Source organism: Scyliorhinus torazame, chromosome 20, assembly GCF_047496885.1.
Source record: "Scyliorhinus torazame isolate Kashiwa2021f chromosome 20, sScyTor2.1, whole genome shotgun sequence".
NCBI classification, from domain to species: Eukaryota; Metazoa; Chordata; class Chondrichthyes; order Carcharhiniformes; family Scyliorhinidae; genus Scyliorhinus; species Scyliorhinus torazame.
In genome coordinates this window covers 25742490-25762951 of record NC_092726.1, presented here as the reverse complement: position 1 = coordinate 25762951, position 20462 = coordinate 25742490, and the positions used below count along the sequence as shown (strand labels likewise).

At 52.5% G+C, this 20462-nt stretch overlaps 1 protein-coding gene across 2 annotated transcripts in view; it reads right to left on the bottom strand.

Moving 5' to 3' along the window:
* LOC140396995 (prominin-2-like) overlaps positions 1 to 20462 on the bottom strand; it is an 80260-nt gene that overhangs the window by 20733 nt on the left and 39065 nt on the right. For both annotated transcript variants that reach the window (XM_072486006.1, XM_072486005.1), the window contains exons 13-17: positions 6537 to 6660; positions 4052 to 4137; positions 3210 to 3294; positions 2385 to 2531; positions 1918 to 1989 (exon numbers count right to left, since the gene is read on the bottom strand). In XM_072486006.1, coding sequence (XP_072342107.1) covers positions 1918 to 1989; positions 2385 to 2531; positions 3210 to 3294; positions 4052 to 4137; positions 6537 to 6660 — 514 coding nt within the window. The remainder of the gene's footprint in view (positions 1 to 1917; positions 1990 to 2384; positions 2532 to 3209; positions 3295 to 4051; positions 4138 to 6536; positions 6661 to 20462) is intronic.

Genomic DNA, 20462 nt, shown 5'->3' with positions numbered 1-20462 from the left:
CCATTAACAATAGTTGGCCACCACTAGTACTAGTTGGCCACCATCACAATAGTTTGCCACCATTTGTACTAGTTGGCCCCTATTCACAATAGTGAAGTTTCTTTTGACTTGTAATGGGTTTTGCCTGATTGTAGATAAAGAAAGTAGCACTTAAAAGTTAAAATGTTTCTTTCTATTGTTAAGAATTATTTAACTGTTAATTGGAAAACTATTTTTTGCGATGTTAATGTAGTTTAATCCTATGTGCGTAATAAAGTTTGTTTTTAGGGTGGCATGGTGGTTAGCACTGCTGCCTATAGCGCTGAGGATCTGGGTTCGAACCCGGCCTCGAGTCACTGTCCGTGTGAAGTTTGCACATTCTCCCCGTGTCTGCGTGGGTTTCACCCCCACAACCCAAAGATGTGCAGGTTAGGTGAATTGGCCACGCTAAATTGCCCCTTAATTGGAAAGAAAATCATTGGGTACTCTAAATTTATAAAAGGAAAATTAAAAAATAAAGTTTGTTTTATGATGCCATATCCCCATTTGTCAGTGGAATCACTCCTGGAGAGAATTATCCTTTCCTCGCAGTTTTAACAAATGTTTTAAAAAGTGGTATTGGTTCTTGTCCGGTATCCTATTAGATGTTGGGGTCTGGTCTGGGGTCTTACCATAACAATGTTTGGCCACAATATTTTATAGTTTCCCATTGTTGACAAAGCTTGGCCATCATTAGTAATAGTTGGTCACCATGAACAACAGTTTGCCACCGCTAACAATGGTTGGCCACAATTTGTAATAGTTGGCCATCATTAACAATGGACGGCCACCATCAACAATGGTTGGCTACTATTATTGACAGTTTATCACATTTAACAATAGTTTGCCATCATTAACAATTGCTGCCCACCATTAGCAATGGCTGGTGACCATTAACGGTAGTTTGCCATTAACAATGGTTAGTCCCCATTAGTAATAGTTGGCCTCCATTAAAAAGGGTTGGCCCCTATTAACAATGGTTTTTCACCATTAACAATAATTTGCCAGCATCAACAATGGTGTGCCACAATTTGTAATAATTGGCCACCATTAACAATGTTTGGCCTCCATTACAATGGTTGACCACCATTAACAATGTTTGGTCACCATTTGTAATTGTTGCCCACCATTAACAATGTTTGGCCTCCATTAACAATGGTTGACCACTATTTGTAATAGTTAGTCACCATTTATAAAATTTGGCCACTATTAACAATAGTTGGTCACCATTAACAATGTTTGGCCTCCATTAACAATGGTTGACCACCATTAACAATGGTTGACCACCATTAACAATGTTTGTTCACCATTTGTAATAGTTACCCACCATTAACAATGTTTGGCCTCCATTAACAATGGTTGACCACTATTTGTAATAGTTAGTCACCATTTATAAAAGTTGGCCACTATTAACAATAGTTGGTCACCATTAACAATGGTTGGCCACTATTTGTAATAGTTGGCCACCATTTATAAAAGTTGGCCACTATTAACAATAATTGGCCACTATTAAAGATGGTTGGCCACCATTTATTAATAGTTGGCCACCATTGACAATGGTTGGCAACTACTTGTAATAGTTGGCCACCATTAACAATGGTTGGCCACCATTTGTAATATTTGGCCACCATTTGTAATAGTTGGCCACGATTAACAATGTTTGGCCACCATTGGAAATTGTTGGCGGCCATTGGCAAATGGGTTACTCTCGGCCTGGACCAGTGGGTGGGCAATCTGGAACATTTCAACATGAATGCAAACTGCCCTGTTAGCGTCGAGGAACGGTATCGGGCCAAAGGTGAATATCTTTCTCCTCAGCTTCCCTAAGTGCTGGGTTTAATAACTGGGGCAGCGCATGTAGTCGTGGTTCCAGGTGGGTTATGGGACCATTCCACTAACCTGAGTGGATTTCAGGTTTTCCAGTGAGTTCGCCAGTTCCTCAAGTTGAGTTTTGAGAATCGGTTGCTGTACCTGTGAAAATATGGCAGCGGAGTGCCGAAGATGTGGAGTTAGACAAGCTGGGCATGGAAAGCCCTTCAAATGAAACGTGCAAGGGATCCCGAATCTCCCTCACCCTCTTGTCTCTCTCTCTCTTCCTCTCCCTGGAAAAAATGTCAATCAGCGGCAGAGAAAAACGGTCAAGCAAGCAAGAGGTGAGCCATGGGAAGGGCTGGAGTTTCGAACCGCGATCTTAGCTCCTGGCGAAAGGGGGGACTGTCGAGATGAAGGGGGTGGGCCCGAAGAAGGGACTGAGGGAATAACGTTTATCAAACAGCGGATGTCGCAAGCATGCATGTGGAACCAAGGGAGGACGGCAGAAACAGAAGTGGGAAGAGGTTGAAATCAAGGTTAACCTATCCATGTACCTGCTGAGTGAGGTCAGTGTAGTTGATTCTGTCAATCCCGCTGTTGGCAATTGACTGCAGGCTACTATTCCCGGCACTGTCCAGCAAAACGACAGAGCTTAGATCCACCTCCAGTTGGTCCACAGTCCTCTCCAGATCTGCTGTGTACTGAGGTAGAGGGAGCAATTACCTATTGCGGCATCCGACACCGGAACGAGCAAACATTCGCGAGCGAGACCCTCCTCCTTTCCTACTATCCCGACGCACCCCCAGGCAAACCTCCCACATTCTAGCCTCCATCCACTTGAGCTCATAAGAACTAGGAGCAGGCGTAGGCCCTTCGAGCCTGCTCTGACATTCAATGGCTGATCTTTTGTGGACTCAGCTCCACTTTCCCGCCCGAACCCTTAGTCCCTTTATTCTTCAAAAAAACTATTTATCTTTATCTTGAAAACATTAAATGAAGGAGCCTCAACTGCTTCGCTGGGCAGGGAATTCCATCGATTCACAACCCTTTGGGTGAAGAAGTTCCTCCTAAGCTCAGTCTGAAAGGCTCATCCAAGGCGCTCGCCTTTGCTCGCAGCACGTCCCCGTTCTCCATCACACCTTCTCCCAGCACCGCAATCGACGATCTGCACTGGCACCCAGGTCAAGCAAATGGTCTCCCCTCTCAAGCCCGGTGTCCCAGCCATCCCCTATTTCCACTCCTCTGAGCAGAACAGTTAATGTCCCTTATTTATATGTGTCCACAGTACTTGACTGCGCATCCCAGCAATATAACTGACATACCATTAACACTGCAAAACTACAACAAAGTGCTGGTAGTCAGCAGATGATAATACTTACAGTGCTCAGGTTTAGAGCATTGTTCAGCTCTGTCAACTGCTTCTCCGGAAGGAATTGAAATAACGATTCACCTCGTTCACATCTCCTGAACGAATAAGAAACAACAGTGGCTCACAACCGTGCGGTCTTCGCCTGGGTTTTTTTTTCCTGCCAGCATCTTCAAAGGGTGGAGTGGGAGGAGGCCATTCAGCCCCTCATACACTCCTTGCGAACTGCCCATGAACCACATTGAACATGATGGAACCAAATGCGTTGGAATACCTGCAGCTGGTCACCTGCCGGCTCCTGAAAATCCCCGCGCCGTTTCAACGCCTCATGCCTCCCTCGGTACGTAATGCGCCTTGCATCGCTAAAAACATTCCGTCCAGGTGGATTGGCCACACTAAATTTCCCCTTAATTGGATAAAATTAATTGGGTACTCTAAATTTTTAATTTTTAAAAATTAATATATTATCCCTACATTGCGTGAAATCACTCCTGGAGCAAGACATCCTTTTCTCACAATCTTACAAAATTAAAATAAAACATTGGGGTGTATGTCCAATAGCCAAGCAATTCCTGGGGTCTAGCCGGGAGCATAATAAAATTGGGGGCTCGTCCGGGATCTTAATAAAATAAACGGTACATAGTTTCAACAGTGGCATTGGGGAGCAAATATGATCATTATCCGCTAATGGAAGATGGTGCAGGGCTACGGAGGGGGAGGGGGGTAGGGAGGTGGGATTTGTTGCGCTGCTCCCCCCCCCTGGAAGAGTCAGCACACGATGGCCAGAACGGCCTTCTTCTGCACTGCGGCCATCCCAGAACGCTCCCATTTTCCTCGGCGGCCCGCGAAGCTGACCTGTGGAGCTCGGAGATGCTGAGCTGGAATCCCAGGAGTTTGGAGAAGTTGAGGTTGCTGTTGGCGGCTGCTAAGCTGTCGATTGCCTGGGGGGAGATAATTGAGAGACGTTCACTGCTGTGCCCAGCCTGTCCGTATCGCGCTGACATCGTACCACGCTGCTACTTTACTCAGTGGGATAAAGCGTGGGCATCGGCATCGCACATAGATTGAGGCAGATTCATCAGTCAGTCCCAGGACCGATAACTTAATTACATTGTACAGTGCAGAAACAGACCTCGTGTTGTACTCAAGGCCTTACCCTCTCCAATCTCGTCTCACCCTATCAGCAGCCGTTCCTCCTCGTGCTGTTTTCTAAGTTCCCCTATGGGTCGAGAACCCCTGATGTGACCCCCCCCCCCCCACCTGCTTCCTTCTCACACCCGCCCCTCGGTGTGGGACATCCCATTCCTCAAGGCAGTACCTCTGACAGCGCAGCATAGCCTCTGTAAAGCTGACTACCCACACAGTTCTTTGGCCTGGCCCCTGAACCCTGGCTCAGAGTTAAGGGTGTTAGCTGATGACACACAATTTTCACTTATTATCTTGTACGTCATAGAATCCCTACCCTGCAGAAGATGGCCATTCGGCCCACCAGGTCTACACCAACGATCTGAAAGAGCACCCTACCTAGGCCCACTCCTCCTCCCTATCCGTGTAACCCCATAACCCCTATCTAACCTTTAAGGGGCAATTTAGCACGGCCAATCCACCTAACCGCCATATCTTTGGACACTAAGGGGTAATTTAGCACGGCCAATCCACCTAACCTACACATCTTTGGACACTAAGGGACAATTTAGCACGGCCAATCCACCTAACCTGCAAATCTTTGGACACTAAGGGACAATTTAGCGTGGCCAATCCACCTAACCTACACATCTTTGGACACTAAGGGACAATTTAGCACGGACAATCCACCTAGCCTGCACATCTCTGGACTGTGGGAGGAAACCGGAGCACCCGGAGGAAACCCACGCAGACACGGGGGAGAATGTGCAGACTCCACACAGACAGTGACCCAAGGCCGGAATCGAACCCGGGTCCCTGGCGCATGATGGCAGATTTATGAACATTGTTTTTTACGACACTGATTTCCTCCCCGATCAGGTGCTGGAATGTGGCGACTAGGGGCTTTTCACAGTAACTTCATTTGAAGCCTACTTGTGACAATAAGCGATTTTCATTTCATTTCATTTTTCATCCTCAGAGACTGACTTCCAGACCTTTATTGAATTCAAATTTCTCTTATGAATGTTTGAATTTCAGATATATTGTACGATTTGCATTTGGTGCAGTAAGGGTTAAAAGTCTAGGTTAGCGTCTGTTCGACTGCTGCAGTAGTGTTTTCAAAAAATCCAGGTTTGTAAGACCCGCAGACTCAGATGTGCAATTAAAGCATCGTAAAAGTGGGATCATCGATAATTCCAACCATGGATAATTTTATTTATATAAAGAAGGCCCCTTGAAGAGTAGATATATTGAGACATCGGGCGTGATTTACCAGCCTCGTCCTGCCCGATTTGACATCTCGCGAGATCCATCCGAATGTCACAAGGCATCGTGACCTAGATCCGGCCCGACTGTCTCGCAGCGTTCCCCACAAGTTGAGGTGCATTGAAAGGGCTTAGTCCCTGCAGAAAAGGTGAATAAGCCTCAGGAAGTCTCAGGGAGTCAGATATCGGTTAGGTGTCAGGTCGATCGCACAACTCTCCCCATGGAGCGCAGGTGAAGGTTAACAGTGACAATGATGCCAAATACGTTGTCATGTGAGAGTACCTTTAAGAAATGGGTGTTTATAAATGGGTGTGTATATTAATATCTGTAGTGAGAGTACCTTTAAGAAATGGGTGTTTATAAATGGGTGTGTATATAAATATCTGTAGTGAGAGTACCTTTAAGAAATGGGTGTTTACTACTGCAGTGATTTCAGAGTTGGGGTGTCTGTCAGCGTTTTACTTTTGTTTTAGGCTGTTTGCTGCAGGGTGTGTTTTAGTTTCGTTTTCCGTGTTGGAGCTGAAGCCAGACCAAGCAGGTGTACTGCTGTTCTCTCTGCCATCAAAAGACTATCTCTTGATCATTTGGTGAATTCAGAATTAGAAATGTTTTCAGTAGTGAATGTAAACCTGAGGTGCTTCTGCTGAAAGGTGTTTTAAGTCTTATGGATGTTAAAAGGAAAGCTTAAGGATTACTTAGTGTTGTATTCTTTGGGGGTTGTATTTGAATTAATGGTTGCTAAGATGTTCACTGTATGTTTCAAAAAGGTTAACTTGAGTTTGTAGAATAAACATTGTTTTGCTTTAAAAAATACTTTTCCATTTCTGCTGTCCCACACCTGTAGAGTGGGCCGTGTGCTCCCCACACCACAATCTAGTAAAAGTTGTGGGTAAGGTGAACTCCATGATACACTTTGGGGTTCTCTAAACCCTGGCCCATAACAACGTACCTCGTAGATTTCGCCACTTTCCCACGGTTTACACACCAACGTCCGAACATTGCCTCCCACGAAAAAAGTGACAAACACAAGGAGGATGAGCAGCCAGGAGAATATAAAACTGAAGCCAACGCCCCTGGAATAGGACAGAGCAAAATCAGAGCAGGACGTGGAGTAACAAGCACACTAACCACACACACTGCACCACATCACCCACACACACTGCACCACATCACACACACACACTGCACCACATCACCCACACACACCACACCACATCACACACACACACTGCACCACATCACACACACACACTGCACCACATCACACACACACACTGCACCACATCACACACACACACTGCACCACATCACCCACACACACTGCACCACATCACACACACACACTGCACCACATCACACACACACACTGCACCACATCACCCACACACACCACACCACATCACACACACACACTGCACCACATCACACACACACACTGCACCACATCACCCACACACACCACACCACATCACCCACACACACCACACCACATCACCCACACACACCACACCACATCACCCACACACACTGCACCACATCACCCACACACACCACACCACATCACCCACACACACTGCACCACATCACACACACACACTGCACCACATCACCCACACGCACCACATCACCCACACACACTGCACCACATCACACACACACACTGCACCACATCACCCACACACACCACACCACATCACCCACACACACCACACCACATCACCCACACACACCACACCACATCACCCACACACACCACCCCACATCACCCACACACACCACACCACATCACCCACACACACCACACCACATCACACACACACACTGCACCACATCACACACACACACCACACCACATCACCCACACACACTGCACCACATCACCCACATACACCACACCACATCACCCACACACACCACCCCACATCACCCACACACACCACACCACATCACCCACACACACCACACCACATCACCCACACACACCACACCACATCACACACACACACTGCACCACATCACACACACACACTGCACCACATCACCCACACACACCACACCACATCACCCACACACACCACACCACATCACACACACACACTGCACCAAATCACACACACACACCACACCACATCACCCACACACACCACACCACATCACCCACACACACACTGCACCACATCACACACACACACCACACCACATCACACACACACACCACATCACCCACAAACACCACACCACATCACCCACACACAGCGCACCACATCACCCACACACACCACACCACATCACCCACACACACCACACCACATCACCCACACACACCACACCACATCACCCACACACACCACACCACATCACACACACACCGCACCACATCACCCACACACACCACACCACATCACACACACACACCGCACCACATCACCCACACACACCACACCACATCACCCACACACACCACACCACATCACCCACACACACCACACCACATCACCCACACACACCACATCGAACACACACACCACACCACATCACCCACACACACCACACCACATCACCCACACACACCACACCTCATCACCCACACACACCACACCACATCACCCGCACACCCCACACCACATCATCCACACACACCACACCACATCACACACACACACCACACCATATCACCCACACACACCACACCACATCACCCACACACACACACCACATCACCCACACACACCACATCACCCACACACACCGCACCACATCACCCACACACACCACACCACATCACCCACACACACACCACACCACATCACGCACACACACCACACCACATCACACACACACACTGCACCACATCACACACACACACCACACCACATCACCCACACACACCACACCACATCACACACACACACCAAACCACATCACCCACACACACCACACCACATCACCCACACACACCACACCACATCACACACACACACCACACCACATCGCCCACACACACTGCACCACATCACACACACTGCACCACATCACATCACCCACACACACCACACCACATCACCCACACACACCACACCACATCACCCACACACCACCACACCACATCACCCACACAAACCACACCACATCACCCACACATACTGCACCACATCACCCACACACACCGCACCACATCACCCACACACACTGCACCACATCACACACACACACCACACCACATCACCCACACACACTGCACCACATCACCCACACACACCACACCACATCACCCACACACACCACATCACCCACACACACCACACCACATCACCCACACACACCACACCACATCACCCACACACACCACACCACATCACCCACACACACCACACCACATCACCCACATACACCGCACCACATCACCCACACACACCACACCACATCACACACACACACCGCACCACATCACACACACACACCACACCACATCACCCACACACACCACACACCATCACCCACACACACCACACCACATCACCCACACACACCACACCACATCACACACACACACCACACCACATCACCACACACACCACACCACCTCACCCACACACACCACACCACATCACCCACACACACCACACCACATCACACACACACACTGCACCACATCACCCACACACACCACAACACACCACATCACCCACACACAGCGCACCACATCAACCCACACACACCACACCACATCATCACCACACACACCACATCACCCACACACACCACACCACATCACCCACACACACCACATCACATCACCCACACACACTGCACCACATCACCCACACACACCACACCACATCACCCACACACACCACACCACATCACACACACACACCACACCACATCACCCACACACACCACACCACATCACCCACACACACCACATCACCCACACACACCACACCACATCACACACACACACTGCACCACATCACCCACACACACCACACCACATCACCCACACACACCACATCACATCACCCACACACACCACACCACATCACCCACACACACCACACCACATCACCCACACACACTGCACCACATCACCCACACACACCACACCACATCACCCACACACACCACACCACATCACCCACACACACCACACCACATCACACACACACACTGCACCACATCACCCACACACACCACACCACATCACCCACACACACCACATCACATCACCCACACACACCACACCACATCACCCACACACACCACACCACATCACCCACTCACACCACACCACATCACCCACACACACCACACCACATCACCCACACACACTGCACCACATCACCCACACACACCACACCACATCACCCACACACACCACACCACATCACCTACACACACCACACCACATCACCCACACACACCACACCACATCACCCACACACACCACACCACATCACCCACACACACCACACCACATCACCCACACACACCACACCACATCACCCACACACACCACACCACATCACCCACACACACTGCACCACATCACCACACACACCACACCACATCACCCACACACACCGCACCACATCACCCACACACACTGCACCACATCACCCACACACACCACATCACCCACACACACCACACCACATCACCCACACACACCACATCACATCACCCACACACACCACACCACATCACCCACACACAGCGCACCACATCACCCACACACACCACACCACATCACCCACACACACCACACCACATCACCCACACACACTGCACCACATCACACATACACACCACACCACATCACCCACACACACCACACCACATCACCCACACACACCACACCACATCACCCACACACACCAGCACCACATCACACACACACACCACACCACATCACCCACACACACCACACCACATCACCCACACACACCACACCACATCACCCACACACACTGCACCACATCACACACACACACTGCACCACATCACCCACACACACTGCACCACATCACCCACACACACCACACCACATCACCCACACACACCACACCACATCACCCACACACACCACACCACATCACCCACACACACCACACCACATCACCCACACACACCACCACATCACCCACACACACCACACCACATCACCCACACACACCGCACCACATCACCCACACACACTGCACCACATCACCCACACACACAGCACCACATCACCCACACACACCACACCACATCACCCACACACACTGCACCACATCACACACACACACCAGCACCACATCACCCACACACACCACACCACATCACACACACCACACCACATCACCCACACACACCACACACCACACACCACACACACCACATCACCCACACACACCACACCACATCACCCACACACACTGCACCACATCACACACACACACTGCACCACATCACCCACACACACCACACCACATCACACACACCACACCACATCACCCACACACACCACACCACATCACCTACACACAGCACACCACATCACACACACACAACACTGCACCACATCACCCACACACACCACACCACATCACCCACACACACCACACCACATCACCCACACATACCACATCACATCACCCACACACACAACACCACATCACCCACACACACCACATCACATCACCCACACACACAACACCACATCACCCACACACACCACACCACATCACCCACACACACACACTGCACCACATCACCCACACACACCACACCACATCACCCACACACACCACACCACATCACCCACACACACCGCACCACATCACCCACACACACCACACCACATCACCCACACACACCACATCACACCACATCACCCACACACACCACACCACATCACCTACACACACCACACCACATCACCCACACACACCACACCACATCACCCACACACACCGCACCACATCACCCACACACACCACATCACCCACACACACCACACCACATCACCCACACACACCGCACCACATCACCCACACACACCACACCACATCACCCACACACACCACACCACATCACCCACACACACCACACCACATCACCCACACACACCACACCACATCACCCACACACACTGCACCACATCACACACACACACCACACCACATCACCCACACACACCACACCACATCACCCACACACACCACATCACATCACCCACACACACCACACCACACCACCCACACACAGCACACCACATCACCCACACACACCACACCACATCACCCACACACACCACACCACATCACCCACACACACCACACCACATCACCCACACACACCACACCACATCACCTACACACACCGCACCACATCACCCACACACACCACACCACATCACACACACACACCACACCACATCACCTACACACACCGCACCACATCACGCACACACACCACACCACATCACCCACACACACCACACCACATCACCCACACACACCACACCACATCACCCACACACACCACACCACATCACACACACACACCACACCACATCACCCACACACACCACACCACACCACACACACACACCACATCACCCACACACACCACACCACATCACCCACACACACCACACCACATCACACACACACACCACACCACATCACCCACACACACCACACCACACCACACACACACACCACACCACATCACACACACACACTGCACCACATCACCCACACACACCACACCACATCACACACACACACTGCACCACACCACACACACACACCACACCACATCACACACACACACTGCACCACATCACCCACACACACCACACCACATCACCCACACACACCACACCACATCACCCACACACACCACATCACCCACACACACCACACCACACCACACACACACACCGCACCACATCACCCACACACACCACACCACATCACACACACACACCGCACGACATCACCCACACACACCACATCACCCACACACACCACACCACATCACCCACACACACCACATCACATCACACACACACACACACACACACCACACCACATCACCCACACACACCACACCACATCACCCACACACACCACACCACATCACCCACACACACTGCACCACATCACACACACACACCACACCACATCACACACACACCACACCACATCACCCACACACACCACACCACATCACCCACACACACCACATCACATCACACACACACACACACACACACCACACCACATCACCCACACACACCACACCACATCACACACACACACCACACCACATCACCCACACACACCGCACCACATCACCCACACACACCACACCACATCACCCACACACACCGCACCACATCACCCACACAGACCGCACCACATCACCCACACACACACCGCACCACATCACCCACACACACCACACCACATCACCCACACACACCACACCACATCATCCACACACACCACATCACCCACACACACCACACCACATCACCCACACACACCACACCACATCACCCACACACACCGCACCACATCACCCACACACACCGCACCACATCACCCACACACACACTGCACCACATCACCCACACACACTGCACCACATCACCCACACACACCACATCACCCACACACACTGCACCACATCACCCACACACACCACACCACATCACCCACACACACCACACCACATCACCCACACACACCACACCACATCACCCACACACACCACACCACATCACCCACACACACCACACCACATCACCCACACACACCACACCACATCACCCACACACACCGCACCACATCACCCACACACACCGCACCACATCACCCACACACACACCGCACCACATCACCCACACACACCACACCACATCACCCACACACACCACACCACATCACCCACACACACCACACCACATCACCCACACACACCGCACCACATCACCCACACACACCACACCACATCACACACACACACTGCACCACATCACCCACACACACCACATCACACACACACACCACACCACATCACCCACACACACCACACCACATCACCCACACACACCACATCACCCACACACACCACACCACATCACCCACACACACCACACCACATCACACACACACACTGCACCACATCACCCACACACACCACATCACACACACACACCACACCACATCACCCACACACACCACACCACATCACCCACACACACCGCACCACATCACCCACACACACCACACCACATCACCCACACACACCACACCACATCACCCACACACACCGCACCACATAACCCACACACACCACATCACATCACACACACACACCACACCACATCACCCACACACACCACATCACCCACACACACTGCACCACATCACCCACACACACCACATCACATCACCCACACACACCGCACCACATCACCCACACACACCACACCACATCACCCACACACACCACCCCACATCACCCACACACACCGCACCACATCACCCACACACACTGCACCACATCACCCACACACACACACACCACATCACCCACACACACCGCACCACATCACACACACACACCACACCACATCACCCACACACACCACACCACATCACCCACACACACCACACCACATCACCCACACACACCACACCACATCACCCACACACACCGCACCACATCACACACACACACCACACCACATCACCCACACACACCGCACCACATCACCCACACACACTGCACCACATCACCCACACACACCACACCACATCACACACACACACCACACCACATCACCCACACACACCACACCACATCACCCACACACACCGCACCACATCACACACACACACCACACCACATCACCCACACACACCGCACCACATCACCCACACACACTGCACCACATCACCCACACACACCACACCACATCACACATACACACCACACCACATCACCCACACACACCGCACCACATCACCCACACACACCACACCACATCACCCACACACACCACATCACCCACACACACTGCACCACATCACCCACACACACCACATCACATCACCCACACACACCACACCACATCACCCACACACACCGCACCACATCACACACACACACCACACCACATCACCCACACACACCGCACCACATCACCCACACACACCACACCACATCACACACACCACACCACACCACATCACCCACACACACCACACCACATCACCCACACACACCGCAGCACATCACCCACACACACCACACCACATCACCCACACACACCGCACCACATCACCCACACACACCACACCACATCACACACACACACCACACCACATCACCCACACACACCGCACCACATCACCCACACACACCACACCACATCACCCACACACACCACATCACCCACACACACCACACCACATCACCCACACACACCACACCACATCACCCACACACACCACATCACATCACACACACACACACACACACACGACACCACATCACCCACACACACCACACCACATCACCCACACACACCACACCACATCACCCACACACACCACACCACATCACCCACACACACCGCACCACATCACCCACACACACCGCACCACATCACCCACACACACACCGCACCACATCACCCACACACACCACACCACATCACCCACACACACCACACCACATCACCCACACACACCACACCACATCACCCACACACACCGCACCACATCACCCACACACACCACACCACATCACACACACACACTGCACCACATCACCCACACACACCACATCACACACACACACCACACCACATCACCCACACACACCACACCACATCACCCACACACACCACATCACCCACACACACCACACCACATCACCCAAACACACCACACCACATCACACACACACTGCACCACATCACCCACACACACCACAACACACACACACACCACACCACATCACCCACACACACCACACCACATCACCCACACACACCGCACCACATCACCCACACGCACCACACCACATCACCCACACACACCACACCACCCACACACACCGCACCACATCACATCACCCACACACACCACACCACATCACCCACACACACCACACCACATCACCCACACACACCGCACCACATCACCCACACACACCACATCACATCACACACACACACCCCACCACATCACCCACACACACCACACCACATCACACACACCACACCACACCACATCACCCACACACACCACACCACATCACCCACACACACCGCAGCACATCACCCACACACACCACACCACATCACCCACACACACCGCACCACATCACCCACACACACCACACCACATCACACACACACACCACACCACATCACCCACACACACCGCACCACATCACCCACACACACCACACCACATCACCCACACACACCACATCACCCACACACACCACACCACATCACCCACACACACCACACCACATCACACACACACACCACATCACATCACACACACACACACACACACACGACACCACATCACCCACACACACCACACCACATCACCCACACACACCACACCACATCACCCACACACACCACACCACATCACCCACACGCACCACACCACATCACCCACACACACCGCACCACATCACCCACACACACCGCACCACATCACCCACACACACACCGCACCACATCACCCACACACACCACACCACATCACCCACACACACCACACCACATCACCCACACACACCACACCACATCACCCACACACACCGCACCACATCACCCACACACACCACACCACATCACACACACACACTGCACCACATCACCCACACACACCACATCACACACACACACCACACCACATCACCCACACACACCACACCACATCACCCACACACACCACATCACCCACACACACCACACCACATCACCCACACACACCACACCACATCACACACACACTGCACCACATCACCCACACACACCACATCACACACACACACCACACCACATCACCCACACACACCACACCACATCACCCACACACAACGCACCACATCACCCACACGCACCACACCACATCACCCACACACACCACACCACCCACACACACCGCACCACATCACATCACCCACACACACCACACCACATCACCCACACACACCACACCACATCACCCACACACACCGCACCACATCACCCACACACACCACATCACATCACACACACACAGCACACCACATCACCCACACACACCACATCACCCACACACACTGCACCACATCACCCACACACACCACATCACATCACCCACACACACCACATCACATCACCCACACACACCACACCACATCACCCACACACACCACACCACATCACCCACACACACCACACCACATCAACCACACACACCACACCACATCACCCACACACACCGCACCACATCACACACACACACCACACCACATCACCCACACACACCACACCACATCACCCACACACACCGCACCACATCACACACACACACCACACCACATCACCCACACACACCGCACCACATCACCCACACACACCACACCACATCACCCACACACACCACACCACATCACACACACACACAACACCACATCACCCACACACACCACACCACATCACCCACACACACTGCACCACATCACCCACACACACCACACCACATCACACACACACACCACACCACATCACCCACACACACCGCACCACATCACCCACACACACCACACCACATCACCCACACACACCGCACCACATCACCCACACACACCGCACCACATCACCCACACACACCGCACCACATCACCCACACACACCACACCACATCACCCACACACACTGCACCACATCACCCACACACACCACATCACCCACACACACTGCACCACATCACCCACACACACCACATCACATCACCCACACACACCGCACCACATCACCCACACACACCGCACCACATCACACACACACACCACACCACATCACCCACACACACCGCACCACATCACCCACACACACCACACCACATCACACACACCACACCACATCACATCACCCACACACACCACACCACATCACCCACACACACCGCACCACATCACCCACACACACCACACCACATCACCCACACACACCACACCACATCACCCACACACACCACACCACATCACCCACACACACACACACCACATCACCCACACACACCACACCACATCACCCACACACACCGCACCACATCACCCACACACACCACACCACATCACACACACACACCACACCACATCACCCACACACACCGCACCACATCACCCACACACACCACACCACATCACCCACACACACCACATCACCCACACACACCACACCACATCACCCACACACACCACACCACATCACCCACACACACACACACCACATCACCCACACACACCACACCACATCACCCACACACACCACACCACATCACCCACACACACCACACCACATCACACACACACACCACACCACATCACCCACACACACCACACCACATCACACACACACACCACACCACATCACCCACACACACCACATCACCCACACACACCACATCACACCACATCACACACACACACCACACCACATCACCCACACACACCACACCACATCACCCACACACACCACACCACATCACCCACACACACCACACCACATCACACACACACACTGCACCACATCACCCACACACACCACACCACATCACCCACACACACCACATCACACACACACACCACACCACATCACCCACACACACTGCACCACATCACCCACACACACCACACCACATCACCCACACACACCACCCCACATCACACACACACACCACATCACACACACACACCACACCACACCACATCACCCACACACACCACACCACATCACACACACACACCACATCACATCACCCACACACACCACACCACATCACCCACACACACCACACTACATCACCCACACACACCACACCACATCACCCACACACACCACATCACATCACCCACACACACCACACCACATCACCCACACACACCACACCACATCACCCACACACACCACACCACATCACCCACACACACCACACCACATCACCCACACACACTGCACCACATCACCCACACACACCACACCACATCACCCACACACACCGCACCACATCACCCACACACACCACACCACATCACCCACACACACCACACCACATCACCCACACACACTGCACCACATCACCCACACACACCACACCACATCACCCACACACACCACACCACATCACCCACACACACACACCACATTACCCACACACACCACACCACATCACCCACACACACCACACCACATCACCCACACACACCACACCACATCACCCACACACACCACACCACATCACATCACGCACACACACCACACCACATCACACACACACACCACACCACATCACCCACACACACCACACCACATCACCCACACACACCACACCACATCACATCACCCACACACACACACCACATCACACACACACACCACATCACATCACCCACACACACCACATCACCCACACACAGCGCACCACATCACCCACACACACCACACCACATCACATCACCCACACACACCACACCACATCACCCACACACACCACACACCACATCACCCACACACACCACACCACATCACACACACACACCACACCACATCACCCACACACACCACACCACACCACATCACCCACACACACCGCACCACATCACCCACACACACCACACCACATCACCCACACACACCACACCACATCACATCACCCACACACACCACACCACATCACCCACACACACCACATCACATCACCCACACACACCACACCACATCACACACACACACCACATCACCCACACACACCACACCACATCACCCACACACACCACATCACCCACACACACCACATCACATCACCCACACACACCACACCACATCACCCACACACACCACATCACATCACCCACACACAACACACCACATCACACACACCACATCACACACACACACCACACCACATCACACACACACACCACACCACATCACACACACACACCACACCACATCACCCACACACACCACATCACACACACACACCACACCACATCACCCACACACACCACACCACATCACCCACACACACCACACCACATCACCCACACACACCACACCACATCACACACACACACCACCCCACATCACACACACACACTGCACCACATCACCCACACACACCACATCACCCACACACACCGCACCACATCACCCACACACACCACACCACACCACATCACCCACACACACCGCACCACATCACCCACACACACCACACCACATCACCCACACACACCACACCACATCACATCACCCACACACACCACACCACATCACCCACACACACCACATCACATCACCCACACCACACCACACCACATCACCCACACACACCACACCACATCACCCACACACACCACACCACATCACCCACACACACCACACCACATCACCCACACACACTGCACCACATCACCCACACACACCACACCACATCACCCACACACACCACACCACATCACCCACACACACCACACCACATCACCCACACACACCACACCACATCACCCACACACACTGCACCACATCACCCACACACACCACACCACATCACCCACACACACCACACCACAT